This window comes from Rutidosis leptorrhynchoides, chromosome 6 (assembly GCF_046630445.1).
Source record: "Rutidosis leptorrhynchoides isolate AG116_Rl617_1_P2 chromosome 6, CSIRO_AGI_Rlap_v1, whole genome shotgun sequence".
Classification (NCBI taxonomy): domain Eukaryota; kingdom Viridiplantae; phylum Streptophyta; class Magnoliopsida; order Asterales; family Asteraceae; genus Rutidosis; species Rutidosis leptorrhynchoides.
The window spans coordinates 40,288,728-40,315,766 of NC_092338.1; the positions used below are offsets into that span (position 1 = coordinate 40,288,728).

The window sequence follows — 27,039 nt, forward strand, 5'->3', positions numbered from 1 at the left end:
ATTATGGGTAATGTTCGGGGGTATTTTTGTGAATCAAACCTCGTGTTTATCATCTCCGATGCGTCTACGTGCTTTCCTGCAATATTGTATATCAATATTAAACAGTGAGTTTCATATGATCCCTTTTACCCTTTACATTTTTGGGCTGAGAATACATGCAAATGCTTTAATAACTGTTTTACAATAATTATAAAGTGTGAGTTTCATATGATCCCTTTTACCCTTTACATTTTTGGGCTGAGAATACATGCAAATGCTTTAATAACTGTTTTACAATAATTATAAAGTGTGAGTTTCATATGATCTCTTTTACCCTTTACATTTTTGGGCTGAGAATACATGCAAATGCTTTAATAACTGTTTTACAATAATTATAAAGTGTGAGTTTCATAAGATCCCTTTTACTCTCTACATTTTTGGGCTGAGAATACATGTAAATGCTTTATAAACCGATATACAATATTTATATGCGTGAGTTTCATTTGCTCCCTTTTTAATTGCTTTTGCAATCTATATTTTTGGGCTGAGAATACATGCACTTTATTTTAAACACAATGGACACAAGTACATACTAAATTCTATACTGAGTTTGAACCGAAAATCCCTTAGCTTTGGTAACTGTTAACTGCCAGTTATAAGAACTGGTGGGCGCGAGTAGTAGTATATGGATCCATAGGGTTTGACATCCCCGTCTGTTCCAGGTATAGAAAGAAACTCTAGCCTGAACTATAAAATAGACGTACGCTATTTGAAGTTAGTACACGTTGGATTGCGTGTATTGTACATGTTGGTTGCATGTTAAACGAGGGGTACTTATTATAAACGTTAAGGCTTGGTTACCAGGGTGCTCAACTTTGTAGAACCAATTAATAAACGTTTCGGATGAAACAACTGAAATCTTGTGGTCCACCTTTTATGTAAAACCTATTGATAAACGTTTTGAATGAAAACAACTGGAACCTTGTGGTTTACTTTTATATACAGATGATGTGAAACATTAACTCACAAACCTGATAAACGTTTTGGATAAAACAACTGAAATCTTGTGATCAACCTTTACATACAGATGATTGGAAATGTTAAAACATATTGATAAACGTTTTGAATAAAACAACTGAACTTTTGTAATCCACATTGATATACTGATTATGTGTAATATTAAAACTATGAACTCACCAACCTTTGTGTTGACACTTGAAGCATGTTTATTCTCAGGTTTCTAGAAGTCTTCCGCTGTTTGCTTATATGATAGACAAGCTATGTGCATGGAGTCTTATATGGCATATTTTTCAAGAAAATGTTGCATTCACCAATTCATCATCATGTACCTTATTTTGACTGCATTGTCAACGGAAGTACTATTGTAAACTATTATATACGGTGATTGTCTATATGCAGAAATCATCAGATGTCGAAAACCTTTGATTTAAATATTCATTTATGGTATGCCTTTTCAAAAGAATGCAATGTTTACAAAACGTATCATATAGAGGTCAAATACCTCGCAATGAAATCAATGAATGACGTGTTCGTCCAAAGGGATTTGGACGGGCCGTCACATTCTTCTATCAATGATTTGTATCGATATCTGTTTTCTTCTTTTAGCATTTAAATTTCTTCTGTTGTTGGTTCATATCCATTATGTAGCGACCCCGACAAATCGTCAAGTGACGGCGTCGTCTACGTATGGTCCCATTACATGGTTATAAGTATTTATAACAAAGTTTGACCGAAAATATGTCGCATACATTTCATAAAGGATGTTTCAATGTTTACAAAAGTAATTCCCAAGACAAGTACATAACAAAAGTTATTGTTCATATGAAACACGTGCGACATAGTTTAAAATAGCCAAAAAGACGCTCCACGTATGCAAGTATACTCGACATCCAATGCAAGTATCAAAAAGTATGTGCGGAAGCATGTATCATCTAAGTTCAAGGACCTGAGAAAAACATAGAGAATCTGTCAACGAAAACGCTGGTGAAATCATAGGTTTAAATAAGTAAATGAGTAAAAGCAAGCTGAACCACAAGAGTTGCAATATTGATAAAGTCATAGTACATTCTAAAAGTTAATATTCACGAGCACCCAATTATCAAAGCTTAACATTCCGTCCGTTGAATACCCCATAAATTAGTGCTAGAACAACACTGTTTCCCGAAAATATATTTCATCCGTAGACGGTAGCGAACCGTCAAAGATGAGGGTTGTCAACCCATATGGCCATATAACATAAGTTCTCGCTTACACCATCTGATGTAACTAATGATAATCGGATTGAGGATTTTCGTTCTAAACTCGTATGTAGAATGTTTGTTTTCCCGTTCTTGTGTTCACTTAGTTCAAAAGAATCGTTTATGTTTTCTCATCCCAAAAGTAAGTTTAAAAGAGTAAAAGTGGGACTATGATCTCACCTTGTATGCACGAACCAAAAAGTACTTCGACAAGTAACGTGTGCAAAGAACAATGCTAGTCTTGACCTAAACAAATAGGTTGTATCAATAACGATAGTCACGAAGGGTCAAAGATGTTCAATTAGTCCTATGGCTCGTTACGACTCGATTATATTAGCATGTGAATCAACTAGTCAAGTTTCATGCAAGATACAAGTAAATAATCATGTTAGAAAGGTTGTATAAGTATTTGGTTAAGTTTGACAAAAAGTCAAACTTGGTCGGGTCAAAGTCAACGGAAAAGTCAACATGGTCGGGTCGGGTCTCGGACAAATTTTCTATGCTAGTTATTCATATATAAGCATTTTAAAACAAGTTACATGTAAATTGGAGGTCTAGAACATGCCAAACATTTTTCGTCAAAAGGTCAAGCAAACAGCCAGTTTTAGGCAAACGGGACGGCGTCCCATATAGCTGGACGGCGTCCAGGTTTTAAGGTTGGGACGGCGTCCTGAGAAGCTAGACGGCGTCCAGATTCAAAAGGTGGGACGGCGTCCCCAGTATCTGGACGGCGTCCTGATCGGTTTCCAGGCCCTGTTTGCTGTATTTCCTAAGTGCACGAACCAAAACACAAACCAACACATTTCATGACCCGCAAACAATCAAGATATGTATCTTATATCATCGGAAAGGTAATTTGACAAGGAACATAACTAAGCACTTTTCATTAATCAAAATTCCACTTACAACTACCAAAAACCGCCATCAATGTTCCTCATTCAATGCATACAAGTCATAAATGCCATTTAATGATTCGGTAACCAAATTACATGAACAATATGCCGTTTCGAAGGTAATTAAGCATACAACACAACCTAACACTTACAACTAACATTCCATGTCATTCAAATCATTAAAAGTCCATTTTAAGTTCGTGAAACCTTAACCTAAATTCACCAAATTTCATAATCAAGTTTAGGAGGTTTCATTAATCAAACTATACATCATAATGAAGCTAGTAACACTAGAAACACAATTAAAACATGCACTTTAACAATCTAACAACATTTGATCATCCAAAATCAAGGATTTAGCAAGTAATTTTCATATTGAGCTAGTTACACCAAAAACAACGAATCGAGCATACAAATTACATACACGACATCACAATGAGCCATAGACGCTAATTAACAACTTTATAAGTCAAGAACACGAATTTAAAGAAATCTAGTGTTTTAGAAATGTTACCCAAATGAGATGAAGTTGGTACCAAAACGAAGAGGAAGTTGTAAGGAGCTCAAATATGTAATTTGTTTCGCAAAATACCCGCTAGATCATAAATGGATGATGAATCTTTGTGTTTGGAGTTAGAGAGAAAATGGAGGAAGTAATAAAATGGAGGAGGTGATAATGAAAGGGTGGAAAGGGTTTGACCCTTTGACCTAGTCAAAGGTTTGAACCTTTGGCAAGTTTGGTCCCTCAACTTTAAACCGGGTGCGGGAATTACCTAAACGAGATAATTCAGCGCATTTTAACGGGATGTGTTATAAACATATAACGGAACTTAAATAGTTAAACGGAAAAGTGAACGAAAAAAGGCGGGATGTTACATTACCTACACCTTAAAAGAAATTTCGTCCCGAAATTTAGGTAGGCGTAGTAGTCGTTGTTTCTTCCACGGAATCTGACGTTTCCGGGACCGGGAATAGATGAGGGTGTTTCTTTCGCATTTGATCTTCTCTTTCCCAAGTAAACTCGGGTCCCCTTTTGGCGTTCCATCGGACCTTAACAATCAGGATCCGGCTTTGTTTTAATTCCTTCTCGACGTAGTCCACAATTTCAACCGGTTCCTCCACAAAATGGAGTTTGTCATTAATAGTAAGTTCCTCGAGAGGGACGACGATATCGGGCTCAGCGAGACACTTCTTCAAGTTAGATACATGAAAAGTAGGATGGACGGAGCTTAGTTGAGGCAGAAGATCCAAACGATACGCAACGGTTCCAACACGTTCTAAGATTTCGAAAGGACCAACGTACCGCGGATTTAGTTTCCCACATTTCCCAAAACGGATGACACCTTTCCAAGGTGCGACTTTTAACATGACGCGGTCACCGACTTGAAATTCGAGGTCTTTGCGTCTTTTGTCGGTATAGCATTTTTGACGACTCCGGGCCGTCCGAAGCCTATCTCGGATTTGAAGAATCTTCTCGGTGGTTTCGTGAATGAGGTCGGGCCCGGAAATTTGCACGTCACCCACTTCGGCCCAACAAAGAGGAGAGCGACATTTTCGGCCATATAATGCTTCAAAAGGTGCGGCCTTAATACTCGCGTGATAACTACTGTTATATGAGAACTCGGCGAGGGGTAAGTGCTTGTCCCAAGCTTTTCCAAAATCAACAACGCAAGCTCGTAACATATCCTCCAATGTTTGTATGGTACGTTCACTTTGTCCATCGGTTTGGGGATGATATGCGGTACTCATGTCTAAAGGCGTCCCCAACGCTTCTTGTAACGTACGCCAAAATCTAGAGACGAAACGACCATCTCGGTCGGAGATAATCGATAAAGGTACACCGTGTCGGGCTACAATCTCCTTAACGTAAAGTCGTGCAAGTTTCTCCATTTTGTCGGTTTCTTTCATGGCAAGAAAGTGCGCGGATTTAGTGAGGCGGTCAACAATGACCCAAATAGTATCATAACCGCCCGACGTTTTCGGTAGTTTGGTGATAAAATCCATTGTGATCCTTTCCCACTTCCATTGCGGGATCTCGGGTTGTTGAAGTAACCCGGACGGTCTTTGGTGTTCGGCTTTGACCTTAGCGCAAGTCAAACATTTGGCAACGTAAGTAGCGACTTCCTTTTTGATGTTCAGCCACCAATATCGTTCTTTAAGGTCGTGGTACATCTTATTGGCGCCGGGATGAATCGAGTATCTCGATTTGTGGGCTTCGTCTAGGATGAGGTTTCGTAAGTCGCCATATCTAGGCACCCAAATTCTTCCGGCGTAATATCGAAGTCCGGTCTCCTTAACTTCGAATCGGGAGACGAGAATGTTTAAAAGTTCGCGTGCGATGTTGTTGTCCTTAAGAGCTTCATCTTGGGCTACCCGAATTTGGCTATTAAGGTTGGAGTGGATGGTGATATTCAAAGCTCGGACACGAAGAGGCACAGCTCTTTCCTTTCGACTTAAGGCATCGGCCACTACATTTGCCTTCCCGGGGTGGTAACGAAGCTCGCAATTATAATCGTTCAAGGTCTCAATCCACCTTCGTTGTCTCATGTTTAGTTGCTTTTGATCGAAGATATGTTGGAGACTTTTGTGATCGGTAAAGATAATACTCTTGGTACCAAGAAGATGATGTCTCCATAGCTTAAGTGCAAAGATGACGGCACCGAGTTCAAGATCATGTGTCGTGTAGTTTCGTTCGTGGACTTTGAGTTGTCGAGAGGCATAAGCAATGACTTTCTTTCGTTGCATTAATACGCATCCATAACCGTTTTTCGAGGCATCACAATATACAACAAAATCATCATTGCCTTCGGGAAGTGACAAGATAGGAGCGGTGGTTAGCTTAGTTTTCAAGATTTGAAAAGCGGTTTCTTGTTCGGATGTCCAAACGAATTTTCGTTCCTTGTGAGTTAACGCGGTTAAAGGACGAGCGATTAGGGAGAAATCCTTGATGAATTTACGATAGTATCCGGCGAGACCCAAGAATTGACGAATTTGAGTAGGAGTAGTAGGAGTCTCCCATTTACTAATGGCTTCGATTTTTGCGGGATCGACTTTAATGCCTTGATCACTTACAACATGACCAAGAAATTGAACTTCCTTTAACCAAAATTCACACTTGGAGAACTTGGCATATAGTTGCTCTTTTCTCAAGAGCTCGAGCACGAGTCGGAGATGTTCTTTGTGTTCCTCTTCGTTTTTAGAATAGATCAAAATATCATCGATGAACACGATAACGAATTTGTCGAGGTAAGGTTTGCACACGCGGTTCATGAGATCCATGAACACCGCCGGTGCGTTAGTGAGACCGAAAGGCATGACAAGGAATTCATAACTACCATAACGAGTCCGGAAAGCGGTTTTGGAGACATCTTCCCCTTTAACCCTTAGTTGATGATAACCCGAACGGAGATCGATTTTTGAGTATACACGAGAACCTTGTAGTTGATCAAAAAGGTCATCAATGCGAGGAAGAGGATATCGGTTCTTAACCGTCAATTTGTTTAGTTCACGATAATCAATGCACATTCGTAGGGATCCGTCTTTCTTCTTGACGAACAAAATCGGAGCGCCCCATGGTGAATGGCTAGGTTGAATGAAACCACGGTCAAGTAACTCTTGGATTTGACTTTGTAATTCTTGTAATTCGGATGGAGCGAGTCTATACGGTGCACGCGCTACGGGTGCGGCTCCTGGAATAAGATCGATTTGAAATTCAACCGGTCGATGAGGTGGAAGACCCGGTAATTCGTCGGGAAATACATCGGAAAAGTCACTAACAATTGGCACATCTTCGATACGCTTTTCGTCGGCCTCGACTTTCTTAACGTGAGCAAGAATCGCGAAACAACCCTTGCGAAGTAGCTTTCGAACTTTAAGGCACGAAACGAGATTGAGTCCGGTGCAATTTTTGTCGCCATAGACAATCAATGGTTCACCATTCTCGATAGGAATTCGGATTGCGTGAAGATCGCAAAGAATGTGAGATTTATTTTTGACCATCCAATTCATACCGATTATTACATCAAAACTCCCTAATTCCATGGGTATCAAGTCAATTTCAAATTCCTTACCCAAAATGTTCAAAGTACACCCCCGGTAATATGTGTCGGCACTTAAGAGTTTTCCGTCGGCCACTTCGATGGAATAAGTAGTATCTAAAGGGTGTGGTGGAGTGCAAAGGGTAGGAGCCAAAGTCTTGGACACAAAACATTTATCGGCACCCGAATCGAATAAGCAAGTAACATAAGAGTTGTTGAGAAGAAACGTACCCGTGACTAGTTCATTGTCATCTCGGGCTTCCTCGGTGTTGATGTTAAAGGCTCGACCTCGGTTGTTGGGGTTGACTTTCTTTTTCGGGCATTCGTTCTTATAATGGCCCGTTTGGCCACATTCGTAACAAGTGACCGTTTTTGGAGGATTGGGCCCCTTTCGAGCGACGGGGGCGGTGCTTGTGCAATTGTTGGCCCTATGACCAACTCCTTGGCAACGGTGACAAATTAGCTTGTTACATTCGCCGTAATGATTTTTGTGGCACTTGTTGCACAAAGGTAAGTTTCCGACATAACCCTTCTTGCCGTCGTTGTTGAAGGGCTTTTTGGTGAAGGTGTTGTTGTTGTAGTTAGTTGATGGAGTGGCTTCCCATTTCCTTTTGTTGCCACCCGACTTGTCCTCGGCCTTAGGAGCCGGTACTACGATTTCGTCAACCGTTTCAATTAATTGGCGAGCCATGTTCATAGCGGCTTGATGAGTAGTGGGTTTGGATGACATCACCCCTTGTTTGATGCTTTTTGGAAGACCGAGCATGTAGAGCTCAATCCTTTGAGATTCGGGGTTAACAAGATTAGGACACATCAAGGATAGTTCGGCGAAGCGTTGATTATAAGCTTTAAGATCGTTTCCGACCGCTTTCAAAGCTCTTAGTTCTTCCTCAAGCTTTCGGGTTTCTTCGTGCGGAAAATATTCAACAATCATCTTTTCCTTTAGATCGGCCCAAGAGAGGGCATGAGCTTCATCGGTACCCACCGATTGAACATAGGTGTTCCACCATGTTAGAGCAATTCCGGAGAAAGTGTGGGTGGAGTATTTGACCTTGTCTTGATCCCGACAACCGCTTATGCTAAAGACGGCCTCGGTTTGTTCAAACCAACGAGTAAGCACAACCGGTCCCCCGGTTCCATCATAAGTGTGAGGTTTGCACCCCATGAAAGCTTTGTAGGAGCACCCTTCGCTAGAGTTACCGGCTCCTTGGTTATTGTTGTTGTGGTTGGTGTTATTGTTGTTATTAGACGAGTGACCGGCCATGGCCGCATCTACGGCGGTAGCTATCATCCGTTCGAGAGCTTGTTCGGGAGTTTCATTGCGGCGTACACGACGAGGAGCCATTGTTCCTTCAAAACAAAAGAATACCGTTGGTTAGTATTCTAAATAATACTAACCGTGATATGGAATAAAGATAGAGAGAAAATTTTCCTTGACCCGCCTTAAATTCTTTATGTCATAATGTCGGTATGTTCATATGAGTCACCGTAATATAATTTCCGGGAATTATATTACCCTAATTCATATGTGCATTCGACATTACATCATATAGTCAAGGTGGCGTGTCAATTAAATTATATAACGCAAGGTTTAGATAGAATAAGAGTAGATATGAGTAGAAGAGTTAGAGTATAAATGCACAATTTGTCAAGTAATTCCTATGTCAAGTCTATATGCCGGTTGTAGTCTAGACTCACCAATGTACCCTATGACTCGGGGTTGACACCAATGAACTCTAAATCCCTACAACCAAAGCTCTGATACCACTTGTAGCGACCCCGACAAATCGTCAAGTGACGGCGTCGTCTACGTATGGTCCCATTACATGGTTATAAGTATTTATAACAAAGTTTGACCGAAAATATGTCGCATACATTTCATAAAGGATGTTTCAATGTTTACAAAAGTAATTCCCAAGACAAGTACATAACAAAAGTTATTGTTCATATGAAACACGTGCGACATAGTTTAAAATAGCCAAAAAGACGCTCCACGTATGCAAGTATACTCGACATCCAATGCAAGTATCAAAAAGTATGTGCGGAAGCATGTATCATCTAAGTTCAAGGACCTGAGAAAAACATAGAGAATCTGTCAACGAAAACGCTGGTGAAATCATAGGTTTAAATAAGTAAATGAGTAAAAGCAAGCTGAACCACAAGAGTTGCAATATTGATAAAGTCATAGTACATTCTAAAAGTTAATATTCACGAGCACCCAATTATCAAAGCTTAACATTCCGTCCGTTGAATACCCCATAAATTAGTGCTAGAACAACACTGTTTCCCGAAAATATATTTCATCCGTAGACGGTAGCGAACCGTCAAAGATGAGGGTTGTCAACCCATATGGCCATATAACATAAGTTCTTGCTTACACCATCTGATGTAACTAATGATAATCGGATTGAGGATTTTCGTTCTAAACTCGTATGTAGAATGTTTGTTTTCCCGTTCTTGTGTTTACTTAGTTCAAAAGAATCGTTTATGTTTTCTCATCCCAAAAGTAAGTTTAAAAGAGTAAAAGTGGGACTATGATCTCACCTTGTATGCACGAACCAAAAAGTACTTCGACAAGTAACGTGTGCAAAGAACAATGCTAGTCTTGACCTAAACAAATAGGTTGTATCAATAACGATAGTCACGAAGGGTCAAAGATGTTCAATTAGTCCTATGGCTCGTTACGACTCGATTATATTAGCATGTGAATCAACTAGTCAAGTTTCATGCAAGATACAAGTAAATAATCATGTTAGAAAGGTTGTATAAGTATTTGGTTAAGTTTGACAAAAAGTCAAACTTGGTCGGGTCAAAGTCAACGGAAAAGTCAACATGGTCGGGTCGGGTCTCGGACAAATTTTCTATGCTAGTTATTCATATATAAGCATTTTAAAACAAGTTACATGTAAATTGGAGGTCTAGAACATGCCAAACATTTTTCGTCAAAAGGTCAAGCAAACAGCCAGTTTTAGGCAAACGGGACGGCGTCCCATATAGCTGGACGGCGTCCAGGTTTTAAGGTTGGGACGGCGTCCTGAGAAGCTAGACGGCGTCCAGATTCAAAAGGTGGGACGGCGTCCTGAGAAGCTAGACGGCGTCCAGATTCAAAAGGTGGGACGGCGTCCCCAGTATCTGGACGGCGTCCTGATCGGTTTCCAGGCCCTGTTTGCTGTATTTCCTAAGTGCACGAACCAAAACACAAACCAACACATTTCATGACCCGCAAACAATCAAGATATGTATCTTATATCATCGGAAAGGTAATTTGACAAGGAACATAACTAAGCACTTTTCATTAATCAAAATTCCACTTACAACTACCAAAAACCGCCATCAATGTTCCTCATTCAATGCATACAAGTCATAAATGCCATTTAATGATTCGGTAACCAAATTACATGAACAATATGCCGTTTCAAAGGTAATTAAGCATACAACACAACCTAACACTTACAACTAACATTCCATGTCATTCAAATCATTAAAAGTCCATTTTAAGTTCGTGAAACCTTAACCTAAATTCACCAAATTTCATAATCAAGTTTAGGAGGTTTCATTAATCAAACTATACATCATAATGAAGCTAGTAACACTAGAAACACAATTAAAACATGCACTTTAACAATCTAACAACATTTGATCATCCAAAATCAAGGATTTAGCAAGTAATTTTCATATTGAGCTAGTTACACCAAAAACAACGAATCGAGCATACAAATTACATACACGACATCACAATGAGCCATAGACGCTAATTAACAACTTTATAAGTCAAGAACACGAATTTAAAGAAATCTAGTGTTTTAGAAATGAAACCCAAATGAGATGAAGTTGGTACCAAAACGAAGAGGAAGTTGTAAGGAGCTCAAATATGTAATTTGTTTCGCAAAATACCCGCTAGATCATAAATGGATGATGAATCTTTGTGTTTGGAGTTAGAGAGAAAATGGAGGAAGTAATAAAATGGAGGAGGTGATAATGAAAGGGTGGAAAGGGTTTGACCCTTTGACCTAGTCAAAGGTTTGAACCTTTGGCAAGTTTGGTCCCTCAACTTTAAACCGGGTGCGGGAATTACCTAAACGAGATAATTCAGCGCATTTTAACGGGATGTGTTATAAACATATAACGGAACTTAAATAGTTAAACGGAAAAGTGAACGGAAAAAGGCGGGATGTTACACATTAGTTATAAGTGTAGCTAACATTTCAGCTTCATCAATTGGTTCATTACCTTCTCCTAAAGAACATTCTCCTGTTCCTTATAATTCTGGAAATTCTTCTAATAATTCTGCATGTGCATCTATAGTTTGAATATAATAACATGTATCATCTGCAGATTGTGGTTGTTGCGTTGCTCTATCAACTGAAAAGGTAACACTCTCGTCCTCTATACTTAAGGTCAATTTCTTACCGAACACGTCTATCATTGCTTTAGCCGTGTTTAAGAATGGTCTTCCTAGTATGAGAGGAACTTGAGAATCTTCTTCCATGTCCAGAACAACAAAATCTACTGGAAATACTAAAGTACCAACTTTAACTAGCATGTTCTCCATTATCCCTCTAGGATATTTTATTGATCTATCGGCTAGTTGTATGCTTATTCTGGTTGGTTTCAATTCTCCAAGGTCGAGTTTAGCGTATAGTGAATATGGCATTAGATTTATACTAGCACCTAAGTCTGCCAATGCTTCTATTGAACTAAAACTACCCAGAAAACATGGAATTGTGAAACTTCCTGGATCAGATAATTTTTCTGGTATCTTATTCAACAGCACTGCTGAACAATTAGCATTCATAGTAACAGCCGAGAGTTCTTCCATTTTCTTTCTATTTGAGATTAGATCTTTCAAGAATTTAGCATATCTAGGCATTCCTGAAATTACATCAATGAAAAGAAGATTTACATTTATCTGTTTAAACATATCCAAGAATTTGGATTGCTCGGCTTCAAGTTTCTCTTTCTTCATTTTACTCGGGTAAGGAAGTGGTGGTTGGTATGTTTTAACATAAGGTTTAGCCTTAACTGTGTTATCTTCATTAACCTTTTCAACTACCGGTTCTTTTTCCTTATCTTGATCAGGTTGTGGTTCTTGTGGAGTAGGAATAGCTTCATCAGAAGTTACAGGTATTTCAGGTGGTTTAAGTGTTGTACCACTTCTTGTGGTAATAGCTTTAGCTGTTTCATTCCGGGAGTTAGCATTTGTATCACTAGGTAGACTTCCCGGTTTTCTTTCACCTATTAACCTTGCTAGGTTACTTACTTCTTGTTCCAGATTTTGAATAGAAGCTTGTTGATTTCTAAATGCTTGAGCATTTTGTTCATTGGTTTGTTTTTGAGATGTGAAAAACTGCGTTTGAGTTTCAACTAGCTTCGTCATCATATCTTCTAAATTCGGCTTTTTATCATCGGTTTGTTGTGGTGGTTTGTTTTGAAAATTAGGTCTTTGCTGATTGTAATTATTATTGGATACTTGTTGATTGCTAGGACCTTGTTGGTTGTTGTATGGAATATTTCTGTTATAATTCTGGTTTTGATTGTAAATCGGTCTTGGCGGTTGATAATTATTCTGATAATTATTTCCAGGTCTTTGGTTTATGTATGAAATATTCTCTCTTTGTTCCATTGTTAATTCAATACTGAGACAATCTTTTGTCAAATGTGGTCCTCCACACTGCTCACAACTAATTCGTATTGAGTGAATATCTTTAGTCATCTTTTCCATTCATCTCTCAACAGCATCTATCTTTGCGGAAATGGAATCTAAGTCATGGCTAGAATCGCCTCTAGCTGCTTTAGATGATCTAACGATATCTTTTTCTTGGTGCCACTCATGTGAGTGGGAAGCAGTGTTATCAATAATTTTGTAAGCATCAGTTTCGGTTTTCTTCATAATAGAACCACCAGCTGCTATATCTATGTCTTTTCTTGTAGTGATGTCGCATCCTTGGTAGAATATTTGTACTATTTGACAGGTGTCTAAACCATGTTGCGGACATCCTCTTAATAACTTTCCAAATCTTGTCCACACCTCATATAGAGTTTCATTCGGTTTCTGTGTGAACGTAACAATTTCTGCTTGAAGTCTTACGGCTTTAGATGCCGGAAAGAATTGTTTAAGAAATTTTTCAACTAAAACGTCCCATGTATCAATCGCCCCTTCAGGTAACGATTCCAACCAATCTTTGGCTTCTCCCTTTAAAGTCCAGGGAAATAACATGAGATATATCTGTTCATCCTCAACTTCTCTTATTTTAAATAGTGTGCATATCCTATTAAAGGTACGTAGATGTTCATTTGGATCTTCCTTCGGCGCACCACTAAATTGGCATTGATTAGTCACCATGTGTAGAATTTGTCCTTTGATTTCATAATCTGGCGCATTAATGTCTGGATGAGTAATTGCGTGACCTTGGCCAGTGCGTTTAGCTCTCATTCGGTCTTCCATACTTAAAGGTTCCAGATTCTCCATAATTGAATTTGTTGAATCGGAATCACTAGAGGATTCTGATTTAATGGTTCGTTCCTCAACAATCTCTGTTTGAATGATTGGTGGTTCCGGAGGAAAGTTTAGTGGTTCAGGATCTATGAATCGTCCCTGAATATTCTCCGGATTCTCAATTGTGAGGTCGGGTTCAAAAAATGGATTATCGGAAATTTGAACTGGAGTACTTGGTCGACTGGATGACGATTCTAAAGAAAAATCAACGGCGGTAATATTTGCTAAATGTCTTGATCTAGTTACAGGTGGTGAACGTACAAAAGGTGGTGAACGTCTTGCTCGGTGCATTCACTGAATATCCTATTAGTTTTTAAAAGGAAAGAAAAATTATAATAAGTTATCCAATCAATAGACTTTTCTGATTTTGCCCACGTTTCGAATAGCCAAAAGATGCAGCAGAGGGGCAGGATTCGTTTGGTCTCAATATAATTGAGGACTGTTTGGCTCCAATAACCCGGTCCACGTACAAATCCAACTATTACTACGAACCAGAAAATTTTGATGTCTATCAATTTAACCACTTAAAATAAATTTTCGTAATTTTAAGAAATTTAGATAAGAAGTAGAATAAAAATCTATGTCCTAAAACTAGAATAGCGAGAAATAAGAAAGAAAAAGAGCGTGTCGAAAAAGGTCGAAAAAGAAAAATGGTTGAAAAATAAAAGGTGACGGAAAAATAAAAGAAACTTATAAAACCTAAAAACACTTGACTAACCTAACCTTATTACTACAACTAACTTAAAATTATAATCGCAAATTGAGATTACTAATTGGAATGATAATTGATACATAGGTAAAAGTCGTCTAAAAATATTAAAGCTTACAAGAAAAACTAAATCCCAAATGGAAATAACTTAAAAAGAAACTAAAATTTAAAAAGACGTCTCAAAATTCTAAAGTACCTAAATCTTAGTCTAAAGAAAAAGCACTTAAGGAATTCTACGGCAAAGCCTAAAAATCTAGAAGTAAAAATAACTATGGCAAAAACTAAGTTTAAAACTAAATATGAGCGAAAAATACAAAAGTTACGCTAAAACGATTAAAAAGGGACAAAATATAAAAATATACAAAAAATTGTAAAAAATTACAAATTTTATAAAAATATTATTTTTATATTAATTATTTATTAAAACTATTAATTTTATATTTTAATTAAACTAATTTAACTAAATAAAACAAATTAAATAAAAAGAAACTTTAAAATAAAACTAATTATAATAATAATAATTATTTAGGGTTAATAATAATAATAATAATTAATAATTACTCCGTAATTAAATGCAGATTAGGGTTTCTGTCGGTGTCAGGGTAGCTCCGCGAGTTGCGGTAGTCGAGGCAGCAAACTCTGCGAGTCGCGGGGTTCCAAAATTCAACTCTGGTACAGTTTAAAACTTGACGCGTTTTTTTTTTTATATTTTCTGTTTTATATTTTTCTGTTTTAAAATCTAAATATTTATATAATAAAAACTTAAATAAAAATAGAACTACTTTATAATTTTAAAAATATCTTAAAAATAGATTTATATATATTAAAATTTTTTTTTCGGTTTTTTTATTTTTTTAAATAAAAACAAAATACTTAAATAAAACTTATATAAAAATAAAGAAACTTTATAAAACTTAAATATTTAACAAAATCTTAAAAATACTTATATTTTTATTTTTCTTTTTATATTTTCGAATATTTAAAACGTATTTTTATAAAAATGAATTTTAATAAAAGTAAACTAAAATTTTTTTTTTCTTTTTTTATTTAGCGTTGCGCTTTCGGCGTTTAAGACTTTCCCCGGCAGCGGCGCCAAAAATAACTTGATGTGTGCAGCGGAGTGTACGAAATACTATTAAATTTTACAAGAAAATACTATTAAATACGATACAATTTTACACAAGATATTTATTTATTTATAGAATGGATATACTTAAACCTTGCTACAACACTTATAGGCAGTGTACCTAACCGTACAGTAGTGTAGTTTTTAGTAAGTCCGGTTCGTTCCACAGGGAAAATCTTTAAACAAAGCTTAACGCTATATTAGTTTACTTTTATAAAAATACAAATATATATATAAGTAATATTATTATTATAAAGGGGGGTTTTTACCGTTTAATGACCGGTGATTTTAAAACTTTAGTCGCAGTTAAAACCAAATGTAAAATAATAAATAAATACAAGACTTAATTTAAAGCGTAAAGTAAATAACGATAATGAAATTGCGAATAATAAAAGTGCGATAAAATAAACTTGCGATAATTAAAAAGTACGATAATTAAAAGTGCAATTAAATATAATAACAATAAATAAAAGTGCTATAATTAGAAGTGCAATTAAATATAAAATAAAGGAAATTAAATATGAAATAAAAGAATTATGCTTATTTAAACTTCCGTAATCATGATGTTTGACGTGTTGATTTTAGTTTTATGCCCATGGGTTAATTGTCCTTTGTTCTGGATTATTTAATATGTCCGTCTGGTTTTTGTCCATAACAGTCCATCAGTCATAAATATAAAGTGCGAGTGTCCTCGTCAAATTATCCTTATACCCGAAGTTAAATATTCCAACTAATTGGGGACTTAAACTGTAACAAGATTTTAATACTTTGTTTAATAATTACACCAGGATGTCGACTGAGTGTAACCCAAGGTTTTAATATTTTGTTATCAATTATACCAAGTGTCCTTGTACATAATTTCACCCCTGTTTTAATTATTCTAGTGGCTATTAATCCATCCCGTATCCGGTTAAATGAACGATTATTCGTACATATAAATACCCCGCCCATCGTGTCCGATCGAGTGTATATGGTAATTTATAGGGACGCCCAATTGTAAATCTTTATATTAACATTAACAAACTATCATTTAGTTAAACAAATATAAAGCCCATTAATAGCCCATAGTCTAATTTCCACAAGTGTCGTTCCTTTGTCCAAACCCCAATTATGGTACAAAGCCCAATTACCCAATTTTAGTAATTAGCCCAACATCATGATTACTTCGGATTAAATAAGCATAATAATAACTTAGCTACGAGACATTAAATTAAAAAGGTTGAACATAACTTACAATGATTAAAAATAGCGTAGCGTTACACGGACAGAATTTCGACTTACACCCTTACAACATTTGCTAACATACCCTTATTATTAGGATTTAAAATTAAAATTAAAATTAAAATATAAATTATATATATATATATATTTACGTATATATTGAGAGAGAGATAGATTATGGATGATGAAAATGATCAGAATTCGGTTGGCTTTATAGGGAATTGAGTTCAGGGGTACTCCGCGACTCGCGACTTTTTATGCCTTCAAACTCCGCGAGTCGCGGAGTTTGAAAATACAGCTCACCAACTTTGGAGTCTTTCTTGCCGACGGATTTTTATTATTTATATAATATATAAATAATTATAAGAATTATTTAAATATTATATTATATTTATGTGCATAGTTGACTTGTAATTTTTAGTCCGTTGCGTCGAGCGTTGAGAGTTGACTCATGTCCCGGTTCCGGATTTTCGAACGTCCTTGCGTACAATTTAATATCTTGTACTTTGCGTTTTGAATCTTGTACTCTTGTAATTTCGAGACGTTTCTTATCAATAATTGGAACCTCTTTGATTGTATTTTGTACTTTTAAGCTTTTTGGTCGTTTGCGTCTTCAATTCGTCGAATCTGTCTTTTGTCTTCACCTTTTATTATTTAAACGAATATCACTTGTAAATAGAACAATTGCAACTAAAAGCTTGTCTTTCTTGAGAAATAATGCTATGAAATATATGTTCGTTTTTAGCATTATCAGTGTCCCAAATGGTATTTGGCGGTAATCGAAGGTGGTTTAATGTTCTTGGTTAATTCATTGATATGTTTGGAGTTTTGTTCAAAGTCTCCAAGTGGGAGATTTGTTAGATTATGGAGACATTTATACAAAACGAGAAGAAAAAAAAAACTGTTCCAACACTTGCACGGATTTTGCAGATTTCGGGAAGCGTGAAGCAGTCAAATGCGGCGCATCTTGACATGGATACGGCGCATTCATCGAGCAAAATAGTCCGAGATTTATTGATGCGGAGCATTGAGCTGATATGGCGCATCAGGGGTCAGATGCGGCGCATCACCATCTCGATGCGGCGCATCGAGTGCTGGTACATGAATCTGGAACGTGAAAAGCAAGTGATGCGGCGCATCACACATCAGATGCGGCGCATCTGGTGTCTGGCAGCAAGTTGGCAAGTTGCAACCTTTACATCCGAGCATGCTTTGGCCTCCTTTCACTTTAGGTACAAAGTTAATCACTTTACACCTAAAATTAGGGCTGTGATCATGCCATTACAAGGTGGAAAGCATGGCTAGTTGGTAAACAAGATGATTACTTGTCATGATGAAGATTCCTAGCTAGTTGTCATGGTGTTCTTGTTTTCTCCTATATATAGAACTCATTGTATGCAATTGTAACATACCAAATACAGATTCTCAGTAATAAACACTCTCTAGTTGGTCTGTGGACTAAAGCAATCACACCGATTGCATATAACCACGTTATATCTTGTGTCGTTCTTACATTTACGCATTTATTATCTTTCGTTCATTAAGTGGGTTTGAGTGATCTTGATAGAATCACTACTCGGCTAGTAGTCTTGTAGAATTACTAGCGTTGTTTGGGTCCTAATATCCTAACATCCTCAACCTACTGTCGACGTAAGGAGTTATCTTTCTTATACGGCGTTACTTAAGCATCCAAAATCTTTTGGATACTTTATTGGTGTCAATTCGGTTGTTATTAAGAAAAGATCTTTGAACCTTACTGCAACTACTACAACCAAGATTAGTACTCTTGATCCTTATACTGTTATGGGGAGCGACGTTTATAGTTGGGTGGTTCGAAGGGTTATATCTGTTACAAAACGAGTCCCTCGTGCAAATGTGGTTGCACCTTTTGGTGTTTGTTATAATATTTCAACGGGTCCTGTAAAAATACCAAATATTGATTTGGTTTTACAAGATGGGAAGACATGGACTATATCTACGGCTAACTCTATCAAGCAGGTGGATAATAATGTGGCGTGTTTGGCGTTTGTTGATGGTGGTGCGACTAGTGAACATGGAATTTTGATTGGAACGTATCAGATTGAAGATAACTTCTTGATGTTTAATTGGAAGAATTCGACTTTGGGATTTAGTTCTTCGTTGACACTCAAGAAGAGTTCTTGTTCATTCCACTTTTGAGGTTGATTAGTTAAAGGTGCTCGAACTAGTAAAAACAATTATTAACAGTTTGCTTTCCTAATAATGAACTTCTTGTTCAATGTGTTCTAAGCAATCGAAATACGTAATCTAGTAATCTACTAATCTTATTACCATGTACGTGAATTCATGTAAATTTGGTGTTGTACAATCCTAATAAATTTTCAATCTTGTGTACCTGTGGTTAAATAGGAGCAAAAATAACAAGGCATGAACACGTATCTGCTGTCTGCAATCAGAAACCATCTGGTTTATTGATATTTCCAAACTTGTTTTTGATAAATCCACCTAAATTTCCGATAATACCCTTTAATGATCTCTTAATAAATTTTAAGTTAGACTTGTTTGAGGATATTTTTAGGAAGATAGCCCCCAAATAATACTGGATCTATAAAAAACAAGTTTGGAAAGATGTAAAGGCAGTTGGTTGCACACCATAAAGGCATAAACATACATACATTCAACATTGAAATCTGTATTTAGGATTTATATAACAATACCTGTATACAATAACACAATGGGGTGGTGGCGCAGTTGGCTAGCGCGTAGGTCTCATAGCTAAAGAGTGATCCTGAGGTCGAGAGTTCGAGCCTCTCTCACCCCACAACTTTTTCAAATTAAACTTTTACTAAAATAACCACTGTGATCAAATAAGTATAGTTACCTTGTTAACTATATGCTATATGGATAGGATTCTGTATAATTTTAGATCCAAATAACGATTAATAAGACCAACGTACATGAAATTGTTACAAAATTGTCGACTTTAGTCCTAGCCTTGAACCATCATATCCGTGTCGCTTCTATCGAAATCCCAGCTACAGCCCGGGTTCTTCTTTACACCTCGACTCTTAACCAAATCTCTCAAACTATTCACTTCTACCCACATCCCAGCTTCTGCATACATATTAGAAAGAACCACATAATTCCCACTATTTTCGGGCTCCAAAACAAACAACCTTTTAGCTGAAATTTCAGCAATCTCAATATTTCTATAGTTTTTGCTAGCTGATAACAATGCACCCCATATGCTTGCACCTGGGGGCATTGGCATCTTTAATGTAAGTTCGTACGCTTCTTTTAACCTCCCAGCCCGACCCAAAAGATCAACAATACACGCATAATGTTCGTGTGTTGGTTCTATGTTGTATTGATTTCTCATTGAGTTAAAGAAGTTTAAGCCAATATCAACTAGCCCTGAATGGCTGCACCCTGATAATAAGCCTGTAAACGTGATTGCATCTGGTTCGACCCCAGCCTGTATCATGTCATTGAACGTTGACACGGATTCTACACCATACCCGTGAGAAGCATACGCACTAATCATTGTGTTCCATGTAACCAAGTTTTTTCGACTTGAAGGTATGCTTTGAAAACAAATTTGTGCTTCTGATAATGATCCACACTTGGCATACATAGCAGCGAGTGCTGTTTTTAAGGACATGTTTCGGTCCAAACCAACACTAATAGCATAATCATGAATCTTTCTTCCTCTATCAAGATCAGACGATTGTCCACAAGCTGGAAGAACGCTCATTATCGTTACCCAATTCGGTTTCACATTCGACAAATCACTAGTCATTTCATCGAACAGCTCTAAAGCTCGGATAGCCAACATGTTCTGTGTGTACCCAGAAATCATTGCTGTCCACGACACAATATTCTTCTCCGACATTGCAAGAAACAAATCTTCCGCAACTCGAATATTCCCATTCTTCATAAACCCAGCAATCAACACGTTCCAGGATGCAACATCTCGAACAGGCATTTCATCAAACACCTTGCGTGCATCACTTAACTCGGAACATTTCACATAAAAATCAATCAAACTGGTCCCAACATAAAAATCAAACTTCAACCCTGATCTCAACACTTTTCCATGAACACATTTCCCTAACCAAACATCACCTAAATCCGCACAACTTTTTAACACAAACGGAAACGTAAAATGATCACCATAAACACCAACAGAATCCATCTCTTTATAAATCCGTACACTTCTATTTGAAAGACCATATAAAGAACACGCTCGAATAATCGAATTGCAAAAAAGAGTCGAATACGAGTGTTGACGAATTCGATCGAATAACATAATCGCAGAATCAATATCGCCTGAGCTTGCGTACATTGCAACCATTTTAGCTCCTAAAAACGAGCTAGGAGTAACGCCGTGAACGATCAAATGCGCGTGAACTTGTTGACCTAATTTGAGCAAATTTAAACCAGTTAAGAATTGAAAAATGGGCGCGTAAGATTGTGACGATGGTGATGGAGTTGATTGAAAACGAAGGGGATGTAATAGTGCTGTAAAAATTGAATTCTGTGATGTAAAATTTCTCCATTTCATCTATAGATACAGTCACGAACTGTAGGTAAACTCAAGATGAGAGTTTATTAATTGCTAAAATAATTTCGTTTGCAGAAAATTGAGCGCGAATTTAGGACAGTGACGAATACTGTATAAGAATATAGCAAACAGGTCACTTCAATTAAAACCCGATTGTAAAACGGGTTGAAAAAATAATTCAAAAAACATATAAGACATAAAATATGCGCATCCGGGGAATCGAACCCCGGTCAGTACCGTGGGAGGGTACTATGATACCACTACACTAGATGCGCTTTGATGACGCCTTTACACTTAGAATCGATATAGAAATATAGTACTAGATACTAGATACATAATAAAAAGAATCAATTCACAAATGATTTCCTTTATAAATAATCTACAATTTTTTTAATCTACTATTTATCTATAACTGGTTACGTACCTTATCTAATCATTTGAACTATTAAAAGTATTAATTAATTTTTAATTGATAGCATAAATCTGCTCACTTTATGAAAAAAAATTGGTATTACAATCGTTTATTAGTTAAAAAGTGTAAGGTTTTTGTGTTTTTTTTTTTTTTTCATTACTCAAAAGGACAGGTACCGTTAGCCAAAAAAAAAAAAAAAGTTTTTCCAATGAAAATCTATTTTACTTGTCAAACTGACCAGTAAATGTTTTTCTTTTAACAGCCTAGTGTACTTGAATGTACACAAATCTATGTATCTATCTATCTATCTATTCTATCTATCTATCTATCTATCTATTACATCCTATAAATCGTGAAGCTATATTCTACGTGTCACTCGTTAATCAATCCTTAAACACTACTACTGACGTGTTAATCCCAAGTTAATCCTAATTATCACTAATTAATCAACATAAAATCCACGTCGTCATCTCAATTCCTGAAGAAAAAATCACGCAGAAGATTTCCTACAAATTTCATCTCCCATCTGCTACAATCTGCCTCAAAATACTTCAATCTGCCTCTAACCTTAATTAATTAGGGGTTTCAAATTCCAAAATTCACAAACTGACTCATCCTATTGATGTTGTCGATGGGCAAATCGAAGCTTTCCGTCGCCAAACATGCGGAGGTTTGTGGTGATTTTAACCGATGCGGTGGTTTTAATCCTTGATATAACTGATTGTTTGCGTTCTATACTCGATAAATTCGTAATCGATGGTTTCGAAGGCAAGAAAATCGAGGGTTTCTAGTGGTTTTAGCGGCTTCGGTGGTTTCTGGTGGATCTGACCGATGGCTTGCGGCGGTTTAAACAGGTGCGTTTAATATATTAATATGGTCTGTGATTTGTTTGTTAATCTCCATCGGGTCTGTAATTTGATTGTTAATTTATTAAATATTCCGTAAAATTGATCCTAGGGTTTTAATTTCTGTAATGAGTGATTTAATTCTATAAATACACACGTTAAGGTGAATTACCTTTAGTTTTCTGTTATGACTTTATTATGTCAAATTGGGAAAGTTGAGGTGTGGGCCAAAATTTGTAATTTGTTGGTACTTGACAGACGAGATTGAGCAAAAATACATTTTTCCAAGCTTTTCTTTAAACTATTGTTGTTCGAATACAATAAATACATTTTTAATTTGATAATAATAGAATTTGTTTAAATAAAATTATTTAAAAGGCTTTGTGCATAAGAAATACACTTTCGGTGGCTGGTACATGTATTCTTTGTACCCCAATCTAAACATTTTTACGTGTTTGGCCCACTTGACATAACATATTTAAAATTGCCACTACAACAGACATTCATTCATGTGCCATCATCCCATGTTCGTCTTTACGTGCCTTACTCATATAAACATCACACTTACATTGCTTAACACACTCAATTTTCCCTTTGAGATTGATTTTCGTTGTTCAACTATTATCTCTCTTTAGATCTTATGGAATTCGGTTATTGAATGTGTATTGTCCATGGATTTGTATTACTGGATAATTCTTTATAGTTACCTTTGAGATTATGTTGTTTTGTTTACTACGAGTATAATATATCACCTATTGAGTTATTGTGGGCAAATCATTTCAACAAAATCGCTACAACAACTTTTTTTTTTTTTTTTACTTAAGCATAGTTTTTATATTTTAGTCAAACTTCGAATACATTTGGTTTTGTTTTTTTTTACAATGTACATTCTTCATCTTTAACTCAAAATATTTGCTATGAATGCTTGCAGGGATTTACTATGTTCTTACAATCAGGTGGTATTAACGGGTTGAAATTGTCACCTCTGCTTGCGAGGATTTTGTACTTACATATCACACATTCTTGAACTAATAGAGAGTGATAAATCTATCTAAACGAGAGCTAAGTATTTTATATCATCCTTTAAAATGATTAGATTTATTTTTTGCTTGACTTTTGTCTCAATTGAGGTAGGCTGCACGAGAATTTAGCTAAGATATCATGAATAGCTAAATCCTTGCAAGCAAAATGCATTGAACTTTTATTACCAATTGTCTATATATTCCACAAAAAAAGTACCTCAAATGTTAGTTTGACATCAACTTTCAGGAGGTTATATGGAACATGGGTTGCCAAAACTTTAGTTCTTGTATAATGATCCTCACTGGCAATCGTTTTTCTTCTTTAGTTCAGGCTTTATTACGTTTAAATAAGAGACAAATCCCGAGAAGATATAAACATTGTTTTTTATAACTTCTTTGCATATTTACTTTTGCAAACTTAATTCAACAAATGTGTATTTAAACTTGTGTTATTACAGCTTTGGGTAGGCCATGGGATTAGAGCTGCAGCAGAGAAATAATACTTTGACAGCCACTTAGCACCTTTAATGTAAAGTTGAGGAGTTGAGTAGGTATCTACATCCATGCTAACAGTTAATGTTATATTTAGCACTATTAACAACAGTTAATATTAACTAACAGGTCACAATGGCAACAAAACCCATGCTGCGCATGAGAAACTACCAACTATTGTCACAGAGCAAAATATCAAGTTTCTTTTTGCAATTCAAGAGATGGTAGTACTTTATTATCTTAGTGATATTTGCATTTAGTTGCATAATCTCCAAGTTGTATTGGTTCGCGGGATTGGGTATTGTTGTTGTTGTATTGGTTCGATAGGTAAACGAAATTCGTACAAATAATTCTAGATCATTGGTTTTTCTGACAGAGATATGCATGAAAACTCTTGGCGAGTATTCTGCCTCACAAAATGAATGATTGTAATTGTGTACCTGTTTGTAATTAAAATTGTCACTGTTGATTTGATTGTTTATTAATTTGTTTAACCTTTACATACAGGTGGGATTATTTATAAATTCTTATTCCTATAGGTGGCAATATGGGCGGGCTAACCGGTGGGAGATTGAACACAACATACACTATGCTTTTATTTGTGTTTTTTGGAGAGTGACTAAAATTTTTAAGTATTCACTTTCATTACGTTATGTTACAAGCTGAAATCATGTGTAACATTTTAGATTCATTGTAATTGTGTCATACACCTAATCGGTATCAATATGAATGTTTTTTAATGTTATTTTATAGAGCTGCCGTGCAACGCACGAGCTCTTAAATCTAGTTAATTTATACATCAGAAAAATATTCTTAAATCTCCTTTAGTTTAGCAGATTTGTTTCACATACTTAAAATAGGGAGCAAGTCAAGTTGATGGATGTTTGATTCGGAGTATATCCTATTTATCTGTTCTTCATTAAATAAATCTTCAATTTAAGTTAAGATTTGTTTAATTACATCCACTAATTAACTGTTCTTCATTAAATAAATCTTCAATTTAAGATTTGTTTAATTACATCCACTAATTAACCCCTAATACTTGCCGTACATTTATGGACAACAACACATATATCTTGCATGAACACATTTATCTTCTCAGACAAAAATAACTACTAGATTTCAGTTGTATTTCATTTCATTTCACAAGAGTTGATGTATTCATTCCTTGTTCAACAATCTGATAATATAAGACATTATAATTCGCAAGTGCACTCGTATTCTTCATTAAAACCATCACGATCGGCTAATCAAGTAACTTAATCATTTAAAGTGGTTTGCAATTAAGAGCAATCTAGCTATTCATTTAGCTTGTATTTTGTAAACATTTTAAGTTTTCGATTAAGAATATTTTGAAGTTAAATGGCCTTAACCACTTAAAATAAATTTTCGTAATTTTAAGAAATTTAGATAAGAAGTAGAATAAAAATCTATGTCCTAAAACTAGAATAGCGAGAAATAAGAAAGAAAAAGAGCGTGTCGAAAAAGGTCGAAAAAGAAAAATGGTTGAAAAATAAAAGGTGACGGAAAAATAAAAGAAACTTATAAAACCTAAAAACACTTGACTAACCTAACCTTATTACTACAACTAACTTAAAATTATAATCGCAAATTGAGATTACTAATTGGAATGATAATTGATACATAGGTAAAAGTCGTCTAAAAATATTAAAGCTTACAAGAAAAACTAAATCCCAAATGGAAATAACTTAAAAAGAAACTAAAATTTAAAAAGACGTCTCAAAATTCTAAAGTACCTAAATCTTAGTCTAAAGAAAAAGCACTTAAGGAATTCTACGGCAAAGCCTAAAAATCTAGAAGTAAAAATAACTATGGCAAAAACTAAGTTTAAAACTAAATATGAGCGAAAAATACAAAAGTTACGCTAAAACGATTAAAAAGGGACAAAATATAAAAATATACAAAAAATTGTAAAAAATTACAAATTTTATAAAAATATTATTTTTATATTAATTATTTATTAAAACTATTAATTTTATATTTTAATTAAACTAATTTAACTAAATAAAACAAATTAAATAAAAAGAAACTTTAAAATAAAACTAATTATAATAATAATAATTATTTAGGGTTAATAATAATAATAATAATTAATAATTACTCCGTAATTAAATGCAGATTAGGGTTTCTGTCGGTGTCAGGGTAGCTCCGCGAGTTGCGGTAGTCGAGGCAGCAAACTCTGCGAGTCGCGGGGTTCCAAAATTCAACTCTGGTACAGTTTAAAACTTGACGCGTTTTTTTTTTTATATTTTCTGTTTTATATTTTTCTGTTTTAAAATCTAAATATTTATATAATAAAAACTTAAATAAAAATAGAACTACTTTATAATTTTAAAAATATCTTAAAAATAGATTTATATATATTAAAAAAAATTTTTCGGTTTTTTTATTTTTTTAAATAAAAACAAAATACTTAAATAAAACTTATATAAAAATAAAGAAACTTTATAAAACTTAAATATTTAACAAAATCTTAAAAATACTTATATTTTTATTTTTCTTTTTATATTTTCGAATATTTAAAACGTATTTTTATAAAAATGAATTTTAATAAAAGTAAACTAAAATTTTTTTTTTTCTTTTTTTATTTAGCGTTGCGCTTTCGGCGTTTAAGACTTTCCCCGGCAGCGGCGCCAAAAATAACTTGATGTGTGCAGCGGAGTGTACGAAATACTATTAAATTTTACAAGAAAATACTATTAAATACGATACAATTTTACACAAGATATTTATTTATTTATAGAATGGATATACTTAAACCTTGCTACAACACTTATAGGCAGTGTACCTAACCGTACAGTAGTGTAGTTTTTAGTAAGTCCGGTTCGTTCCACAGGGAAAATCTTTAAACAAAGCTTAACGCTATATTAGTTTACTTTTATAAAAATACAAATATATATATAAGTAATATTATTATTATAAAGGGGGGTTTTTACCGTTTAATGACCGGTGATTTTAAAACTTTAGTCGCAGTTAAAACCAAAT

The 27,039-nt window shown here is 35.4% G+C and overlaps 2 protein-coding genes, 1 long non-coding RNA gene and 2 other non-coding genes across 5 annotated transcripts in view; 3 read left to right on the top strand and 2 right to left on the bottom strand.

The window, feature by feature from the left end:
• Positions 1 to 18,897, top strand: part of LOC139853579 (probable aspartic proteinase GIP2) — a 33,243-nt gene extending 14,346 nt beyond the window's left edge. The window contains exon 3 of the mRNA XM_071842964.1: positions 18,351 to 18,897. Within this exon, the coding sequence (XP_071699065.1) occupies positions 18,351 to 18,897 (547 nt within the window). The remainder of the gene's footprint in view (positions 1 to 18,350) is intronic.
• A 537-nt stretch (positions 18,898 to 19,434) lies between these two features.
• Positions 19,435 to 19,519, top strand: TRNAM-CAU (transfer RNA methionine (anticodon CAU)). Its single transcript is given in 2 exon segments — positions 19,435 to 19,472; positions 19,484 to 19,519. It is a non-coding gene; the product is annotated as a tRNA-Met (tRNA).
• Positions 19,520 to 19,593: 74 nt separating this feature from the next.
• LOC139853580 (pentatricopeptide repeat-containing protein At2g20540-like) lies at positions 19,594 to 21,598 on the bottom strand. The gene is made up of 2 exons (XM_071842965.1): positions 21,590 to 21,598; positions 19,594 to 21,262 (listed from the first exon to the last, which is right to left on the bottom strand). Exons 1-2 carry the CDS (start codon positions 21,596 to 21,598, stop codon positions 19,688 to 19,690), a joined length of 1,584 nt encoding a protein of 527 aa, XP_071699066.1. The 3' UTR covers positions 19,594 to 19,687.
• TRNAG-CCC (transfer RNA glycine (anticodon CCC)) lies at positions 21,467 to 21,537 on the bottom strand. Its single transcript has one exon. It is a non-coding gene; the product is annotated as a tRNA-Gly (tRNA).
• A 420-nt stretch (positions 21,599 to 22,018) lies between the features above and the next one.
• Positions 22,019 to 24,512, top strand: LOC139852209 (uncharacterized). The gene is made up of 3 exons (XR_011760964.1): positions 22,019 to 22,528; positions 23,451 to 24,088; positions 24,163 to 24,512. It is a non-coding gene; the product is annotated as an uncharacterized lncRNA (long non-coding RNA).
• Positions 24,513 to 27,039: the final 2,527 nt, after the last annotated feature.